The sequence below is a fragment of the Bufo gargarizans genome, chromosome 7 (assembly GCF_014858855.1).
Source record: "Bufo gargarizans isolate SCDJY-AF-19 chromosome 7, ASM1485885v1, whole genome shotgun sequence".
Classification (NCBI taxonomy): Eukaryota; Metazoa; Chordata; class Amphibia; order Anura; family Bufonidae; genus Bufo; species Bufo gargarizans.
In genome coordinates this window covers 8,288,667-8,309,517 of record NC_058086.1, presented here as the reverse complement: position 1 = coordinate 8,309,517, position 20,851 = coordinate 8,288,667, and the positions used below count along the sequence as shown (strand labels likewise).

Below are 20,851 nucleotides of genomic sequence, written 5' to 3'. Positions count from 1 at the left end.
CACAGTTAGCGGCACAACTACCCATTGCGTCACCTTCTGCTCCTGAAATACGCCTAATTTAGGAGTATTTTAGATTAGTAAAGGACTCCCTTTATGCTTATCATATTGAGAATAATGTTTTCAGGCTTAATAAACGTTAATAAATAATGCTGGTTAGTTTATAATTATTTATTGTGCCTGTGAATAAACCAGTAATAAAAGTTTCACATTTCTAAGCAAAAAAAACAAAAACAAGAAAACACTATTCTCAATATAGTAAGGCCTTTTATTGTTATATGATTATATATTATAGTATAGCCTATTCTATTAGTTAAATGAGAGAGAGAAAAAATAAAAAAGGAGAAAAAAAAAGTAAAGTTAAAAAAGGTTAGTCTCTCCTGGGACTTGATTTTAAGATTTCTACATACAAGACAGACCACGCATCACTAAGGTATAGGATTACCACATAGAGAAGCATGCCTTTTCTATGCTTATATAAGCTTACATATATTACTGATGTCGTTATAATCATACATTGTGCCTGTATATAAAGACTTAATGTGTATATTAGCTTTCTGAGCAGATCTTAATGTGGTGATGCTGTCAATTGAGGGGAAGGGGGAGTGTGTGGCGCACAGGGGTGTTACATAGCAGCGCTCAGAATATTCAGCCCCGCCTCCTGGTGCTCCATTTGCTCATTTGTATATGAATAAAATAACGCAGATATCTCTGCAGCTGTTTAGCATACAGACAAAAGAAAGGTATTGTTTTAATCAGCAGGATGAGCCCTATCTGGCAGTATGTCTGGTTTAATAGAGTTGATCCCGATGACGGAGCTGCTTTTTTGCTTACATCTGGAAATGGCATGGCCTCATTCAGTTTACATTCTGAGATGACCTGTTCTTATTTTTAGACAAATTAAAGGGGTTGTCCGGGTTCAGAGCTGAACCCGGACATACCCTTATTTTCACCCCGGCAGCCCCCCTGAGCCTAGCATCGGAGCATCTCATGCTCCGATGCGCTCCAGTGCCCTGCGCTAGATCGCGCAGGGCACAGGCTCTTGTGTTTTCAATAACACACTGCCGGGCGGTAACTTCCGCCCAGCAGTGTGTTCGGTGACGTCACCGGCTCTGAGGGGCGGGCTTTAGCTCTGCCCTAGCCGTTTTACTGGCTAGGGCAGAGCCAAATCCCGCCCATCAGTGCCGGTGATGTCACCGGGCTGCCTGTCAGCCCCATGGAGAGCCCCGGTACGTCACCGGAACTCAGAAAAATGCCTTTGCCCTGTGCAATTTAGCGCAGGGCAAAGGAGAGCATCAGAGCATGAAATGCTCCGATGCTCATGTCAGGGGGGCTGCCTGGGTGAAAATGGAGGGCTGTCCAGGTTCAGCTCTGAACCTGGACAACCCCTTTAAATGAAAGGGTGTGTAATGCAATAGAAAACAAAAAACTAGATTTGCTCCAATTTATTAATGAATACTCAAATACTCAATAACCTTGGTCACCTTTGGGCTTAGAAATCAATAAATAGGAGGTAATGAATTAGCGGTCATCAGATGCTTGGTACATAATACTAAGTATTATGTACCCAGCGTCTGATCACCACTAATTCATTACCTCCTATTTATTGATTTCTAAGCCTAAAGGTGACCAGGGTAATTAAGTATTTGGCTACTATTGTTTTTAGATACATCTGTCCCCTGATGATTTGGCTAATCACCATTGCAACACGTCAGGACAAGCATTTTAAATGATATGAGTGTACCCTTGTATTGTGTCCCCCCTGACAAAGCTGGGCAGTCATCGCCACTATAAGAGGGACAACTAGGGTTACTCAGAGAGGGTTGGAATTTGGAGTTAGATACAAGGATACTCAGGGGAAGAGAGTATCTGACTCCCTCTGAAACTGTACTCCCAACTTCTCTCAAATTTCCCCTCTTATTATATCTGGATATTTTTCTGTACTTTGCACCATTCTGTCTATGCGTGGTCACTTTACGCATGCATGTTTTTATTATGTGATGATTATTTAACAGGCCTCTCTTAATAAGTATTTATTAAAGGTTAGGTTTTAAGGTTACCCCTCTGTAGTTTATGAATTTATCCACAGGATAAACATGACAGCAGGGAAACAGAGGCATGCGGTGCTCATCCAAGCAATGGAAGAGAGTTCTGTGCGTCATCTGAAATGTCACTCACGTTCTTAGGTCATTTCTTGTAAAATCCACACAGTCATGTGAGGCCAGCATACTGCCTAAAGCAGTGGAGACATACACCAAGTCCTGGAAGCCTAGGTAACAAGTACAATTAGGGCTATAATTCAAATAATAATAATAATAAAATAAATAAATTAAGAAAATCTAGACACTGGAAGGATACCCCACAGAAATGAAATCAAATAAGCAAACAAATAAGAAAACATTAGAAAGAGCAGATAGAAAAGTGGTAAAAAACAAAAACTGAAAATCATCTATTCTATGATGGCTTCAGAAATATTTATTTAGCGGAGTGCACAAGACAGCAGGGGACATTATATATTGGAAAGAATAAGGTTTTTGTGTAAAACACATATACTGAGATTGTACTTGTTATTTACAGATCTTGAAAAGGAGCTTACAAAGAAGAAACAATAATAACGCAAAAAAAGAGAAGGGATTCCAACATCACTGGGTGAAAAACACAGAACGAGCACCTGGAAAATGGAAAGAGCAGCAGAGGTTTAAAGGAAGGAAACAGAATAGGCGAAGATACACCCGGCCAGGGTCACGTAACCACCATTACTGGGAACTCAGAAGCACAGGAACGATTCAACATTTTGATTCACGTTAATACCATAAATTAAGAATAGAAGAAGCAAGTTCTGAGTTGCCAGGACTGGTGTGGTTGAGGAAAGGAAGGTCTGTGCAGGAGACAGGCAGGTTACCTATGCTGCTAGTTCTGTCCGCGGGGGGTGCTGTGGCGGGGGAGGATGCAGCTGGTGGAAACTGGGTGTCAGGGGGAAAACAGCGCTCTGCTCCTATGTTACAAAGCATGTCGAGTAGCACCTTGCGATTGGACCCTTTAAAAGGGGGAGGGGAAGAAAAACATCATATGGGTGGATCCAACTTTTGAAATGGTAACGGAAAACACAATCGGTCACAGACGAAACTGAGCGGATTGTGGAAAGGAAAGAAAGAAATATGTTATAAAACATGAATAATACAGTAATGCACTGAATGAAACTGAACAGCCGGTCTAAAGAAAGAGAAAGCTATTAGCACTAAAGCTCAAGTGTATATGCACATGTATGAAATGCGTAAGGGGATGTACTAAAGGAAATGCACGGAGGAAGCTCCCAGTTTGAGGTATCAGAGTTATCCTCTGCTGTCACATTAAATTCCTATTCAGTTTATTAGCAAAATCAGTTTCTGCAAAAGCTAGGTAACAAACCGTAAGAGAGAATGTTATCGTGTAGCTGTCAGTGAGCTTTCAATGGCAAATGTACTTACATATACATTCCACTGCCATTTTTCTGTGTATCACTATATAGCTCGGCAGCTTCGGCATCCAGGAGTCTGGAAAATCTGTATTACAAACCCTACAGAAGATGTAATGTCAGCCATATGGACTGCTACTCAGCTTTGCCAGGAATAGAAGAAACTGAAGAACCTATTTTTATCATTGAAAAGTTACGTTAAAAAGGGTTTTCAGAAAACTTTTTATTGATAACCTATCCCCAGAATAGGTCACCAGTATCTGATCGGTGGGGGTCTGACAAGTGGGACAACCTGGTGATCAGCTGTTTGAGAAGGCACCCGTGCTCACAGTAGCACCGCAGCCTTCTCTCCGCTCACCAAGCACAGCACCGCCTGCGCTTTGTATTGCAGCTCAGCCCCATTCACTTCTATAGGGCTGAGCTGCGCCTAGGCCACGTGAACGATGAACGTGATGTCACATGGCCTAGGAAATACAGAGAGAAGCCTGTGGCACTACTGCGAACACCGGTGCCTTCTCAAACAGCTGATCAGCGGGGGTCCCAGGTGTCGGACCCCCACCGATCAGATACTGATGACTTATCCAGAGGATAGGTCACCAGTAAAAAGATCTTGGAAAAGCCCTTTAAATAAGAGCTAGGGCCCACTAGGTCAGAAGACAACATGTATTAGAGATCAAATACTGCATACCTTTCACTTTTACCTTACAGCTAAAGTAATATAATGTATTACCTTTGCTTGATCTGGCTGCAAGGAGTCCTGGCGTTTCACCAAAATCATTAGCCTGCTCCACATCAGCCCCAAAAACCATAAGGGCTTTAATAAGCTCCAGGTGATCTTTCTGTTGAAAAACCAAATGGATGATCATTCTTTGCACAGTGTTTGACCTTGAATATTGAATCAAACCCAAAAATTACATTCAAAAGTCATCAGACTATTAGCTAGGTTGCCGGCCATGGCCATCATTTGCTCATCTCAGATCTGTGGTCATCATCCTAGCAATGATCTACTACCGTTATAAGAGCAACTAAAGGAGAAAAGTAAAAGAGCAATGCCACCTAGTGGACAACCTGTGGTAACTACTACAAAAGCTTAATCTGTCACCAGAAAATGCTATGTTAAAGGGACTCTGTCACCAGTTTCTAACCCCCCCCTTTTAAAACTATTGTTCTCTCCATGGTGCCCTTGTCATTACAAAGCTGTTGTTATAAGATAAATCTGCCGTCTAGTTTTGATAAAAATCGCTTTTATCTAACCTGTCAATCTTCTAGATAAGGTGCCCAGGGCGTTTCTGAAGGTCTGAATCTGCCGCTCTCCGCCGCCGCCGTTGGTGCCCAGCTCCTCCCATGATCCTTTCAGCGCCACCTGGATGTAATGAAATCCGCCTCCGGCTCTCCTCAGTGCCCCCTCCTCCTTTTCAAAGATCCCGCGCGTGCGCACAGGCCTGTGCCTGATGCGCCGGTGCGGACTTTTAGATTCTGCCTCGTTGAGCGAAGTGCGCATGCGCGCCCGCGAACACTCTTCGCTCAACGAGGCAGAATCTAAAAGTCCGCACGGGCGCATCAGGCACAGGCCTGTGCGCACGCGCGGGATCTTTGAAAAGGAGGAGGGGGCACTGAGGAGAGCCGGAGGCGGATTTCATTACATCCAGGTGGCGCTGAAAGGATCATGGGAGGAGCTGGGCACCAACGGCGGCGGCGGAGAGCGGCAGATTCAGACCTTCAGAAACGCCCTGGGCACCTTATCCAGAAGATTGACAGGCTAGATAAAAGCGATTTTTATCAAAACTAGACGGCGGGGGGCGTGGCTAGGCTGCTGAACGGGATGGCTGCCTGAGTACAGAGCTCCTGCACCTCAGCGACTATAATCCTGCATGCCTGTCTTTGATCACGCTACAGAGCTACCTAACTGCTCCCACAGATGAACAATACCCCCGGTGACATTATGGGGAAAACAAAAAAGCATCTGCAGAGGCTACAGGACGGTAACCTGGAGAGCTACTTTGACTGGGGAAAGTTTAAAGATGGCGCCGACGATACAGACAGAGGAGCACTAAGATCGCCTGTGAGTGCAATGTCTCCAGCACCTGCTGTTCGATCGCCCTCCCCACCGGACATCTCCGACAGCCAAGTCCTTGTGCATACTTCACCTCCGTCTCTTCCACCGACACCAGAGGAGGCCAGGGCCGCAGGACAAACTCACCATAGATTCCAAGATGGCGCCCGTCCTCCTGCCCGACGGGACCAGCTGCCTGGATTTCCTCACCCCCAATTGATTGCGGGACACACTGGGAGCGGAACCCAGCTGAGTGAGTACACCTCATATGCTAGTGCCACCCCAGATCCCTTCCAACTGCTCCCCACCTCTGACAAGCCTGTCACCGAGGATTCCCTGAAGAATATGCTGCTAGCTTTGAAGTCCTCTTTGCAGACGGACATTGCAGGGCTGATTAACCCTCTCTCTGCTAGATTGCAGACTGCAGAGGAGAAAATCCATCATGTGGAAACAAAGATGGGCGATTTTGCCTTGTCCCAGAATACTGTTATCGATGCCCACAACACCTTAGCTGATGAGCTAGAAGCTATCAAATTTAAAATGGCAGACTTAGAAGACCGCTCAAGACGCAACAATGTAAAGTTCAGGGGTATTCCTGAAGAAGTTGCCCCTCAAGAGCTGCAAACCTATTTAAAGGGATTAATAAAAGCGCTTCTACCGCAGATTCCAACACCAGACATGATTATTGACAGAGCCCACAGGCTTCCTAAACCCCCACACTTGGGTCCGAATGTCCCGCGTGACACTTTGGCGCGAATTCATTTCTTTCACACTAAAGAGGCACTTATGGCTGCAGCGCGAAACAAGAACCCACTACCTGCTCCGTATCAGAAAATCAAACTTTTCACGGACCTCTCTATGGTCACCCTTCGTCGGCGCAGAACGCTACTGCCTATTACGACGGCCCTCCGGGACAATGATTTCCCCTACAAATGGGGTTACCCCCTGAAGATTCTTGTCCGGAAAAATGGACAGACCCATGCCATCAAGACCCTGGAAGAAGGGAAACATCTGCTTCAGCTGTGGCAAATCCCGCTGCCTTCCAGCAAGGCGGATACTGACCCTACCTCCATGACCTCCAGTGCCACCCTTGCAGCGGAGGGCTGATGCCCTAGACACCCTCATATCAGATGACATCTCCTATATCAGGACTGCCACGGGGGCGAAGCTTTGTTTACTCTTCCCCCTTGGCTTCTCTGTGACATCCTATTTGGGCATTTTTATAGCATCCAGTTGTTATGGTGCAGGCCCTCGGATACCTCGTTTTTCTTTTTGCTTAGTTCATTTTGATTCTAGCACCGAACTCTCGCCTTACCTATACTTAGACGGTTACCACCGTCTCGTTTATTGCCTACTGAGATTTGGACGGCGACCTCCGTCTTATCTGTTTTGTTTGTTGTCTCTCCCACCCTCCCTCTTTCCTCCCTCTCTTACCCTCAATAGTGCCTTAGTAATCGTACTCTAACGTATTGATATTGCATACTTTTACTGTGTCTTCTTCTTCTTAGCAGGAGCTAGGATAACTATACTCTTTTAACATCATGGGTCTCAAGATTATGTCCCTTAATGTTAAAGGCCTTAATTGTCCTCAGAAAAGATCTTACATGTGGAAAGAAGCTTTGTCAGCTAATGTTGATGTTTTATGTATCCAGGAGACTCACCTACTGCCAGCAGACGCCGATAGAGTACGCCACCGCCTGTTTCCTAATATTCTGCACTCCCACTGTGACAGGAAGAAAAGAGGTACCCTGATCGCTGTCAAAAACACTGTTGCCTATACCCCCATCAAATCCAGACTTGACCCGAACGGTCGCTATATTATTCTAGTTTGCTCCATCAATAACATTACATATACACTGGTTAACTTATATGCCCCCAACTCCCGACAACTGGCCTTCCTACACAAACTGATGCGCAATGTGAATAAGCTCAAACAGGGGAAAGTAATCCTCTGTGGAGATTTTAATACCGCTTTACAGCCTGACATTGACTCCACATCTCCTGCAAGGAGACTTGATAGAGGGGTCGCTTCCTTCCTGTGTTCTGAAGGCCTAACGGACATATGGAGAGCCCAACATAGCCTGGAGAGGGACTATACCTTCTTCTCCCCGGTACATATGACATACTCAAGGATAGATATGTTTATGGTGGATCATCCTTCCCTACTCCACACACTATCTACTGAGATCGGCCTTATCAAATGGTCGGACCATGCCCCGATCGCTATCACCCTTGAGGAACGGTTTCAATCCTCAAGAGCCCCTATTTGGAGGAATAATGCATTTCTCTATAATAACCCGAAGCATGTTTTGGAACTTTCCACACACCTGAATGAATACTTTCATTTTAACAGCGGATCAGTTTCAAACCAGTTTATCTTGTGGCAAGCCCACAAAGCGTTTATACGGGGATCTATGATTAAGCTAAACTCCACAGTAAAGAAACTCAGAGAGCGAGATATTACACAAACCTTAGAACACATTGCTGACCTGGAAGCCATAAATAAACCCTCCCCCACCTCACAGACCTCTAATGAACTTAGACTTGCACGGAATAAACTTAGCGGCCTACTACTCCAAAACTACCACAAATCCCTTTTGAGGCTCCAATCCAAATTTTACTCCCAAGGAAACAAAGCGGGCAGACTTTTGGCCCAACAGTTGAAGGCTCAACAGTCGAAGTCGAAAATCTCCCATCTGGTACATCCCACCACTAAGATGAAATTAATTCATCCCAGAGACATTGCCAACCAATTCAAAGCATACTATCAAGCACTATACAATCTAAGAGATGATACTCCACTACCTGAAAACTACTCGGCCTTAGTAGAGGAGTTCCTCCTGCAAGCGTCCCTCCCTACTCTTTCCCAGTCACAACTACAGTCACTAAATGCTCCATTTTCAACCACAGAAATCAAGACAGTGATCACGTCACTCCCATTGGGCAAATCCCCTGGCCCTGACGGACTATCTAATGAGTACTTTCGCCACTTTCAGCATATCTTGACTCCTTACATGTTGGAAATGTTTAATGCCATACAGGAGGGACACTCTTTCCCCCCAGAAATGCTAGAGGCACTAATTGTCACCATCCCAAAACCCGGCAAAACACCTGATGTACCCCAGAATTTCCGACCTATCTCACTGCTTAACTCTGACGTTAAAATTTTTGCCAAAGTCATTGCTAACAGATTAGCTCCACTCCTCCCATCACTGATCCACCCGGATCAAACCGGGTTTGTGCCAGGCCGACAAGCTTCTGACAATACCAGGCGAATCGTGGACTTATTCAATTATGCTGAGGTGCGTGGTCTCCCAATGCTTGCGGTCACATTAGATGCGGAAAAGGCGTTTGATCGCCTGCACTGGGACTACGCATTTTCGACACTCCGCCACATGGGCTTCTCAGGACAGATACTACAGGCCATCCAATGCCTATATTCCTCTCCCTCCGCGAAAGTATGGGTCAATGGAGTACTATCGGATTCGTTTGGAATCACCAACGGATCTAGACAGGGGTGCCCTCTATCACCCCTATTATTTATCTTAGCATTAGAGCCCCTAGCACAGACTATAAGAAACTCGCCTTCAGTAGCGGGGATGGAGATAGGGGGAAGATCCCATAAAATTACACTTTATGCGGACGACATCATTCTCACTCTAACCGACCCCATCAACTCGTTAGGAACTGCCCTTGGATTGATCTCACACTATGGATCCCTCTCCTACTATAAGATTAACAACACTAAATCTCAAGCATTACCCATTAACATACCCACGAAGGAGAAGGCCACCCTACAATCTTTTCATGAACTAGACTGGCAAACGTCAGAAATCCCCTATCTAGGAGTGAAGATTACTTCACCTTGCTCCCTTCTTTATGATAGGAACTATCTCCCCCTTCTAGCCACTCTATCGCGTGACTTGACTAGCTTCGCCATGAAGGCATTGTCCTGGGTGGGTAGAGTAGCTTCTTTCCAGATGATGACCCTCCCCAAGCTCATATATATATTCCGTGCCCTACCAATCCCGGTCCCTGCAACATTCTTCAAAAAGGCACAGTCGATTTTGGGCAAGTATGTCTGGGGTCCGACCAAGCCCAGAGTAGCTCGAGCATTATTGACTAAGAAAAAACACGCTGGAGGGTTAGGCCTCCCTGACATTAAAGACTACTTCCGAGCCGTATCACTCTCATTTGCTCGGGAATGGTGGATCCCTGACAATACAAAAGCCTGGATTCAGATTGAGTCCCACACAATCAAAAATGCTAGTTTGAAAGACTACCTGATCCATTCGTTATGGAACCCCTCCCAATCGCACAATGAATTGCTGACAGTACGGCATATCGGCAACCTGTGGTCCACAGTTCACAGAGCGCAGGCGGACTCCAAATCCACCCTGCTACCTCAAGCTGACATAAGCGCACTGGAACTCAACATTACTGACATTAACCTGACAAACTGGCGGGGAAAGGGGATTGTTTCCATATCCCAAATAATGCCGGATGGCCACCTCCTCCCATTTGATTCACTTCACAGCTTATTCGCATTGCCGCATACAGAATTCTATAATTATTTGCGAATACGACATTTTATCGCAAATATTAAACAATCTCCACCCTCAATAAACTCTTGCATACTAAGACTGTTTCAATTCCCGTCCCTCTTCAGAAAACATACCACACGATACGTATATGACGTATTAGGAGACAAAGCCACATTCACCAAGACCTTACCCATAAAAAAATGGGAACGAGAGTTGGGGAAGACTTTCCTAGATGAAGATTGGATTTTGGCTATTAGGTTTTTGACTTCTAATTTTAAATGTGTCACACACTACGAGGCAGGGCTTAAGACCCTATTACATTGGTACCTTACTCCACAGAGGCTAAACATAATCTACCCCTCATCCTCTCCACATTGTTGGCGAGGTTGTGGCGCTAAAGGCTCTCTACTTCACATTCTATGGGACTGCCCAATACTTACCCCTTATTGGCACAGTGTTTTTGACTTGATATCAGGGTTGGCAGCCCAGAATATTGATCCTATCCCGGAGCTGGCTCTTTTGTTTCTGGGTATACACGCTATCCCTCCAGTACATAGGAATATCACAGGACATGTTTTGCTTAGTGCTAAGCTAATTATCACACGTCACTGGAAGCAACCAACCTCGCCGACCTTAGCTGAGGTCATACAAGAGATTAACACGTCTTGTAGGTATGAACATTCCATACCTTGCACGACTATCTCTTCTAAATCCAAGCAACTTACCTGGGGTCCTTGGCTCCAAAATCCTAATTACTCACCCTAAATTTTGGATAAATATGTACTATTCACTGCTGTTGGACAATACCACACATTACCTGAAGGCCCTTCCTTCCCTTCCCCCCTTTTTTCCCTTCCCCTCATTCCCCTTGATTGTTATGGTCCTTTTGTTGCAGACCTTACTGTACTTTGTTCTCACTTTGCAAACCACCTACGTATTATGCTTTAGTAACAAGCCTATTGTATAAGCGTTTACACATGCTATTTTGATCAGGAATTTCTGGATATACGGCTTGATATCTATGCTTTACTAAAATGCCAATAAAAATTATTTACTCTAAAACTAGACGGCGGATTTATCTTATAACAACAGCTTTGTAATGACAAGGGCACCATGGAGAGAACAATAGTTTTAAAAGGGGGGGGTTAGAAACTGGTGACAGAGTCCCTTTAAACCAGGGGTAATGCCTTGTAGGACTAGCTCAGCTGAATGTTATAGGTTCCTGCATGGTATCTCACTTGGACTTGTCAATCAAGGAGAGAGTGGAGCTGACAGAGGTAGCAGGAGGTATGGTATGCATTTCAGTCTTAGGCGCACAAACCTCCCAAAAATGTGCCAAATGTGCCAATTCTCTTAAAAAAAAAAAAAAAAAAAAAAATACGATGGCATACCATGCACCAAAATAACTAAGACTAGTATAATAAATGTGCCACCAGGGACGTCTCCTTTAAGGCACAAGAGCATAGACAGAACGTCACTTTTCCAGTACACCAGACACCAGCGGGGATGGGAGACAGCACTGGAATAGAGTGTCGCTGAATAGACAACTGCCTTGTTTTCCTTTATGCTAAACACTTTCCTGGCCATAACTAGAACTGGTTTTGGAGTCGGACAACCATTTAAAGACTAATTTTCCTGATACGTCATAGAAAATCTGAATCCTGTTCTCTGTGGCAACTGTGTTCCTATTCAGTGCAGTCAGCTATAGGGGAGATTCATTATCAGATTTTTTTGTAAAGTTATTTGTGTGAAAATGTACATCAGATCCCAGGCTGTATGTGTGTGTGTTAAGTCCCTTCCTTCCTAATAACACCCTTTGTATACCTGTTTATTTTCAATTGATTTTAATTGTAGAAGCTTTTCAATGAAATAAAAAAAAAATACATACAAAGTCATATATCAAACAAATAAATACAAGGATTGCCCAGTTATTGGTGGCATATAGCACGATGTCTCTCCTGGAAATCCAATAAATCAAAAACAACCCTGTATCATATATGTGGTATAATATGATGATTTACAATCAACAGATCCCAGCAACTAATCTATTCTAAAAAAGCCATATTACACAAAAATATAGAGTGGTAGATAGGAGCAAACATAAAAAAGAGGAAATAAAAAAAAAATGAATATCAGCTGCAACCAACCACTTAGGCCCCTTGCAGACGAGCGTGTACAGATTAGGTCCGGATGCGTCCCAGTGCATTGCGGCAAACCCGCGCGAGTAGGTACGCAGTTGCAGTCAGTTTTGACTGCGATTGCGTTCCGTTGTTCAGTTTTTATCGCGCAGGTGCAATGCGTTTTGCACGCGCGTGATAAAAAACTGAATGTGGTATCCAGACTCGAACTTCTTCACTGAAGAATGGACCATGTGACTGGACCATGTGATGTGACGTCACCACAGGTCCTTTAGCCGGCAGCTCATGATTAAAAAAGTAAGAAGAGAATGGCTGCTACGTGATCAAGAAGAGAAGGTGAGTTAATTTTTTTTTTTTTTAACCCTCAATTGACCTTCTACTAAGCATTCTGTATTAAAAATGCTATTATTTTCCCTTATAACCATGTTATAAGGGAAAATAATACAGTGAATAGACTGTCATCTTAGCAAACATGTGTGAAAATCGCACCGCCTCCGCACTTGCTTGCGGAGGCCTGGGATTTTCATGCAGCCCCATTCACTTCCATGGGGCCTGCGTTGCGTGGAAAACGCACAATATAGAGCATGCTGCGATTTTCACGAGTGATGCGTGAAAATCACCAATCATGTGCACAGCCCCATAGAAGTGAATTGGTCCGGATTCAGTGCGGGTGCAATGCGTTCACCTCACGCATTGCACCCGCGTGGAAAACTCGCCCGTGTGAAAGGGGCCTTATAAATCACAAATGTATCATGGACATTGAGAAAATTAAATCAAAGGATCCTAAACTGCCAAGAATATATAATTTGTTTGTAACCAAGAACACTGGAAATCTTATATTGTTAATCATAATCCAAGACAGTTTCACCTTTGATAAATCAAAACTTAGAGTAGGACTCTTTCAGGATCTAGCAATTATTTTATTTGCTGCTAAAACATAAATTGCTTATTACTAGTATTAAGTGAACTTGTAATTTTAAGTTCTGCGTACAAGGTTTGGGTTATCTAAGAATTCAGTTATGGATTCCGTTACCACGTGGTAGCGGAATCCATAACGGAATTCTTAGATAACCCAAACCTTGTACGCAGAACTTAAAATTACAAGTTCACTTATCCCTACTTAACACCCATGGAAGCCTTAGGCTGGGTTCACACGGGCGTTGTGGGTGCATTGCGGAAAAAGATGCGGGTGTGTTGCAGGAACATGCACGATTTTTCCCCGCAAGTGCAAAGCGTTTTAATGCGTTTTGCACGCGCGTGAGAAAAATCGGCATGTTTGGTACCCAGACCCAAACCCGGACTTCTTCACTTGTTTGCGGATACAATGCGTTTTTCACTGAAGCCCCATTCACTTCTTTGGGGCCAGGGCTGCGCGAAAAACGCAGAGAATAGAACATGCTGCGTCTTTCAGGCAACGCAAAACTGATGCGTGAAAAACAACAATCATGTACACAGACCCATTGAAGTTAATGGGTCAGGATTCAGTGCGGGTGCTATGCATTCACGTCACGCATTGCTCCCGCGCCGGAAAACTCGCTTGTGTGAAAGGGGCCTTAAAGTCAAAAACATGCAATAATCTGCTCTGGGGCCTTCTTAAGATTTGCAGATGTAAAAAGGGGTTTTCTGGGATTTTGATATTGATGACCTGTCCTCAGGATAGGTCATCAATATAACATCAGCGGGTGTCCAACATCCAGCATCCCCACTGGTTGAAGAGGCCATGCTCCGTGCGAGCGCAGCCTTCTCTTCATTGTTTACCTGCTTGCCATCGACATCACAGTGACGAGCAGGTGTAATTACAAGCCGTCCTATTCACTTCTATGGGAGTGCTACTTCCTATTCAAGTGTTTAGGAAGAAGCCGTCCCATAGAAGTGAATGGGACGGCTTGCAATTACACCTGCTCGTCACTGTGAGGTCGATGGCAAGCAGGTAAACAATGAAGAGAAGGCTGCGCTCGCACAGAGCATGGCCTTCTCTTCAACCAGCTGATTGGTGGGGTGCTGGATGTCAGACCCCGTCGATCTGATATTGATGACCCGAGGATAGGTCATCAATGTTAAAAAGGGAACCTGTCACCTCCTAAAAACCATCCCAAGCCGGCAGCAGTACCTTAGAGTAGCCAGCAGCATGGTTGTAACGATCCTTTTCTTCCTGCAGGTAGTTAAGCAGAAGCTGTAAAACACCTTTCTTTAATCCCCTGCCCGGCGCGCTTTTCTAGTCAGGCTTGAAGTCACAATGGCAGCGGCCTCTTTGCGTCAAGTCACGGTAACCATGCCCCCTTCCCTGCCCCTTCGCTGTGACTGACAGCCGGCAGTTCAGCAAAGCCAGCCGAACTGTGTTGCATAAGTGCTGTCAGTCACAGCGAAGGGGCAGGGAAGGGGGCATGGTTACCGTGACTTGAAGCAAGGAGGCCGCTGCCATTGTGACTTCAAGCCTGACTAGAAAAGTGCGTCGGGCAGGGGATTAACCCCTTAACGCAGAATGTCGTGCATGTACGGCGGGGGATGCATTGCCAGAATAATTTAATGGCATTCACAAAATGATCCAAACATGAAGTAGACCTATGGGGAATGTAAAGTAATAACTATTTTAGGAGGTATCACTATCTGTTTTAAAAGCAGAGAAATTGAAATTTGGAAAGTTTAACTACTTGCTGGCTACTCTAAGGTACTGCTGCCGGCTTGGGATGTTTTTAGGAGGTGACAGGTTCCCTTTAAAATCCCGGATAACCCCTTTAAAGAATTAATAACGTTACACATTGTAATGCAGAGCCTGCTCATCTCTTTCTCGTGCTCCCACCATACAATCACATGCCCTAAAACACTTAGGGGAACACTGAGGATACATCTAATGATGCCTCACTGGGACCAAATAATATCTCAGAGACTTGTAACTTGTTTCCACTCAAGAAACAATGACAAAACAGGCAGTTTCAAAGGAAGAGGGTTTCAGGTAGTTGTCCTCCAAGTTCCGTAACGAATGCACAAAATGACATATTTAACTTTAGCCTAAAGTGAATCATTAGAGCATATTTGCACATATTTTGCAACTTTTCAAGCTTCTCAACACTTTTTTGAAGTAGCAGTAAAGAGGAAGGGGCGTACCTGGGGGCGCTGCTTAGCATGGTCTTCTGGATTTACTTTACCATACGTCAGAAACTGGAGTAACTTATAGCTGAAGTCTAGACTTAAGTTTTCTGGTGCACGGACTGCCAGAGATGTGACTATAATTTATTAGGAGGACTCTGCCTCTTAATAAATTAGGAATATCTTAATCCGATGCAGAGGGATCAAGACTGGTGTATGGGAATGCCAGTCTTACTAAATGTCTCATAATACCTTTTCAGAATAAGCCGTCATGTACATGAAGAATAACAATTTATCTGACCATTATATGACTTGTAACCTGGATTTATCACCAGTTTTCCACTTTGCAGGCTCCATCTCGAATTGTCAGTTTTTCCTGAGCTCAGGGCCAGGAAGGTGGCTGTTATGATGTCTCCAATGCACAGCACACACATGATGTCTCCTGCTTGCCCATCTCTATCTTTCACATACACAGAAGCAGCATGGAGGATGTTATACAGAAAGTAAGCAGAGTAGCTATCAACCCATAATATGATGACACAAAAAAAAAAAAAAAAAGAAGAAGAAAGAAATCGAACGAATAAGAAAGAAAGAAAGAAAGAAAGAAAGAAAGAAAGAAAGAAAGAAGTCACTTCAACAACTTCCTCCTCCCCATAGACTTGCATGGGCAGCAGCTGTAACCTAATCACTCAGAGAAGCAGAAAAGAAATACTCTCTGCCTTTTTCAAGACAGATTTCACCAATGAATGGAGAGAGATTAATTACCGTTGGATGGAGGGGAGAGCAGAGCAAAAGAAATAGCCGAAAAGCGTGGAAAGACATTTTTCTCTACTAAAATATTGTATATTACAACATATCTTATATTTGCTTGTAGTATTGATTCAAAGGGCATCCGTCAGCAGATTTGTACCTATGAAATTAGCTGACCTGTTGGATGTGCATTTGGCAACTGAAGGCATCTGTGTTGGTCCATTGTTCATATGTGACCGCATTGCTGAGAAAAATGAAGTTTTAATATATGCAAATGAGCCTCTAGGAGCAACAATGGCGTTGTCATTACACCTAGAGGCTCTGCTCTTTCTGCAACTGCTGCGCCCTCTGCACTTTGATTGACAGGGCCAGGGGTGATCATGTTTTCACTGCCTGGCCCGGTCAATCATGCCCGTTGCAGAGAGAGCTGAGCCTTTAGGTGTAATGGCAACAACCCCATTGCTCTTAGAAGCTCATTTGCATATATTAAAACATCATTTTTCTCAGCAATGCAGGCACCTATGAACATGGGACCAACACAGATGCCTTCAGCTGCCAAGCGCACATTTAGCAGGTCAGACAGTTTCATAGGTCAGATCTGCCGACAGATGCCCTTTAAGCAAAGTTTGTTGAAAGACAGTGTCCAGAATATTTTTACCTTCATAGCCAGGTGCAAAGCTGAATTTCCATGTTCACCCTTTGTGTTTGGGTTTGCTCCATGGGTCAAGAGCACCATGACACAGTCAAATCTGTCCTTCTTAACCATAATGTGTAAAGGAGTTTCTGCTGTCCTACTTAAAGCATTCACTTTACTACCGCGCTCCAGCAAAAGTATAGACATCTAAAGACAAAAAAACAGATACAAAATAAATCATTGGGCTTGCTAATAACAGTATAGAAATCTATAAGCCTGTACCAATCACTGTACATACAAGGGAGGACCTAAGGATAATGTATTATTGTCATACTTCTTTCTTCCCGTACACCTGGTGGCGGTGAGCTGCATTATCACAACTACCCCTGTACAACCATGTGCAGTTTTACTGTGTTTTTTTCTTTGCTGCACACTATTGTAAGTGGTACAGGCACCCTTAAGGCTCATTCACACAACCGTATTTCTCAGTCTGCATCCGTGCTGTAATTTTTCAGAACGGGTGCGGACCCATTCATTTCAATGGGGCCCACAAAAGATGCGGACAGCACACCACGTGCTGTCTGCATCCGTAGTTCCGTTCCACGGCCCCTCAAAAAATATAGAGCATGCCCTATTCTTGTCCGCAATCGCTGATATGAACAGGCATTTTTATCATAGCGCCGGCCATGTGCAGTCTGCAAAATGTGGAACGCACACCGACGGACCGCAAAACACTTACGGACGTGTGAATGCACCCTTAAGGGGAATCTGTCCACAGAAAGGAGTTGAGCTTGCGTTCAACAAAAGCAATGTTGACACCCTCATTGCACCAAATGCCTAATTTGCATATTACGAAAAAAGGATCATAACTCAGGAACTGGGCCTCAGATCAACCAAATAAAAACATCATTTTAATCAGGTGAACCACAGCTATGTGCCAATGCAACCAGTTTGATAGGGAGGTCACTGGTGACATCATCTCTTTATGATATATGCACATTGCAGAAATTTCTGTGCAATCATGTTTATGATATACTGAAATACTTCTCTATTGCAGTACATTAATGTTTATAAGGCAGCTTTATAAGCTCATGTACACACTAAACCAGGGGTCATTTGTTACACGTCCAGGGTGTCATCCTCCAAATAGGCCATCAATATCAGATTGGCAGGGGTCTGATACCCGGAACTCCCGGCCAAACAGCTGTTGGAAGAGGCCTCTTCCTAGGCCATGTGTCACTGTAAAATCGGTCATATGGCCAAGTTGCAGCCTCAGCCTTACTGAAGTGAATGTGGATGAGCTGCAAAACCAAGCTGCTGCACAATGTATGGCGCTGTCTTTGGAAAGCTGCTGGGAGACGACTGCACACACCAGAGCTCTGGTGCCTGAAGTTGGCACTAGAACTACAAAGCTTTGTCCATTGTGTAGTGGATGGAGCCGATTACTGCAGCACTAGAGTTACAAGCTCCGTTTACTACACAATGGACCGAGCTGTATAGTTCTAGAGCAGGAGCTACCCCAAAACAACTGATCAGCAGCGGGTGTGGGGTGTCGGACTCCCACCATATTCATGGTCTATCCTGAGGTTAGGCCATCAAAATTTCAAACCGGATTTCAAAAAAGTTGGGACACTATACAAATCATGAATAAAAACTGAATGCAATGATGTGGAGATGGCAAATGGCAATATTTTATTTGTAATAGAACGTAGATGACAGATCAAACGTTTAATCCGAGTAACTGTATCATTTTAAAGGAAAAATACATTGATTCAAAACTTCATGGTGTCAACAAATCCCCAAAAAGTTGGGACAAGTAGCAATAAGAGGCTGGAAAAAGTAAATTTGAGCATAACGAAGAGCTGGAAGACCAATTAACACTAATTAGGTCAATTGGCAACATGATTGGGTATAAAAAGAGCTTCTCAGAGTGGCAGTGTCTCTCAGAAGCCAAGATGGGTAGAGGATCACCAATTCCCACAATGTTGCGCAGAAAGATAGTGGAGCAATATCAGAAAGGTGTTACCCAGCGAAAAATTGCAAAGACTTTGCATCTATCATCATCCACTGTGCATAACATCATCCGAAGATTCAGAGAATCTGGAACAAATCTCTGTGCGTAAGGGTCAAGGCCGTAAAACCATACTGGATGCCCATGATCTCTGGGCCCTTAAACGACACTGCACCACAAACAGGAATGCTACTGTAAAGGAAATCACAGAATGGGCTCAGGAATACTTCCAGAAACCATTGTCAGTGAACACAATCCACCGTGCCATCCGCCGTTGCCAGCTGAAACTCTACAGTGCAAAGAAGAAGCCATTTCTAAGCAAGATCCACAAGCTCAGGTGTTTTCACTGGGCCAGGGATCATTTAAAATGGAGTGTGGCAAAATGGAAGACTGTTCTGTGGTCAGACGAGTCACGATTCAAAGTTATTTTTGGAAATCTGGGACGCCATGTCATCCGGACCAAAGAGGACAAGGACAACCCAAGTTGTTATCAACGCTCAGTTCAGAAGCCTGCATCTCTGATGGTATGGGGTTGCATGAGTGCGTGTGGCATGGGCAGCTTGCATGTCTGGAAAGGCACCATCAATGCAGAAAAATATATTCAGGTTCTAGAACAACATATGCTCCCATCCAGACGTCATCTCTTTCAGGGAAGACCCTGCATTTTTCAACAAGATAATGCCAGACCACATTCTGCATCAATCACAACATCATGGCTGCGTAGGAGAAGGATCCGGGTACTGAAATGGCCAGTCTGCAGTCCAGATCTTTCACCTATAGAGAACATTTGGCGCATCATAAAGAGGAAGGTGCAACAAAGAAGGCCCAAGACGATTGAACAGTTAGAGGCCTGTATTAGACAAGAATGGGAGAGCATTCCTATTTCTAAACTTGAGAAACTGGTCTCCTCGGTCCCCATACGTCTGTTGAGTGTTGTAAGAAGAAGGGGAGATGCCACACAGTGGTGAAAATGGCCTTGTCCCAACTTTTTGGGGATTTGTTGACACCATGAAATTTTGATTCAACATATTTTTCCCTTAAAATGGTACATTTTCTCAGTTTAAACTTTTGTTCCATGATTTATGTTCTATTCTGAATAAAATATTAGAAGTTGGCACCTCCACATTATTGCATTCAGTATTTATTCACGATTTGTATAGTGTCCCAACTTTTTTGGAATCCGGTTTGTAGGTTTCAAAATGTATTTATTGGATTTTAAAACCATGAATGTCGCCAACATACTTCCAATGCACCCCACACAGGGGGGGGGGGGGGGGGATATACACAAAAGATGGAAACAGGATAAAACAAACAATAAAGATCAGTACCGATTATTTAATATCTAGTCAAATATACAGACTGCATTATAGTCAGACAAAGAAGACATTTCAATGACTTTGTATGATTACATAATAATGGAAATCTGGATCTGCACAGTACGATATCCAGGGAGACCATATTTTTTCAAACTGCATTACCCTATCCATACGAATGGCTGTAAGTTTTTCATAGAGCATTATTTTATTGATCCGCCTAATGACCGCTTCGAAGCAGAGGGTTGATTTTCTCCACTGTTGTGCTATATGAATACAGGCTGCCATGAGGATGTGTTGTAGAAGTTCAAAAAAGAAGCATTATTGAGTTTTGGGGGTTTGTCCCCTAGTAGCAATACAGATAAGGTTAAGTTAGTCGGGGCAGCAATAAGTGAATGTAGAGGTTGGTCGGATCCTATTCCAAAATCTGTTTACTAACAGGCAGGACCACCAAATATGTACAGTCGTGGCCAAAAGTTTTGAGAATTACATAAATATTGGAAATTGGAAAAGTTGCTGCTTAAGTTTTTATAATAGCAATTTGCATATACTCCAGAATGTTATGAAGAGTGATCAGATGAATTGCATAGTCCTTCTTGGCCATGAAAATTTACTTAATCCCCAAAAAAACTTTCTACTGCATTTCATTGCGGTCATAAAAAGGACCTGCTGAAATCATTTCAGTAATCGTCTTGTTAACTCAGGTGAGAATGTTGACGAGCACAAGGCTGGAGATCCTTATGTCAGGCTGATTGGGTTAAAATGGCAGACTTGACCTGTTAAAAGGAGGGTGATGCTTGAAACCATTGTTCTTCCATTGTTAACCATGGTGACCTGCAAAGAAACACGTGCAGCCATTATTGTGTTGCA

The 20,851-nt window shown here is 43.9% G+C and overlaps 1 protein-coding gene across 4 annotated transcripts in view; it reads right to left on the bottom strand.

Moving 5' to 3' along the window:
- The window catches only part of PLA2G6 (phospholipase A2 group VI), a 75,343-nt gene that overhangs the window by 17,223 nt on the left and 37,269 nt on the right, over window positions 1-20,851 (bottom strand). For 2 of the 4 annotated variants that reach the window (XM_044300668.1, XM_044300669.1), the window contains exons 7-10: window positions 16,682-16,864; window positions 4,182-4,290; window positions 2,900-3,034; window positions 2,176-2,266 (exon numbers count right to left, since the gene is read on the bottom strand). In XM_044300668.1, coding sequence (XP_044156603.1) covers window positions 2,176-2,266; window positions 2,900-3,034; window positions 4,182-4,290; window positions 16,682-16,864 — 518 coding nt within the window. The remainder of the gene's footprint in view (window positions 1-2,175; window positions 2,267-2,899; window positions 3,035-4,181; window positions 4,291-16,681; window positions 16,865-20,851) is intronic. The other 2 variants (XM_044300670.1, XM_044300671.1) reach the window with 1 other exon arrangement.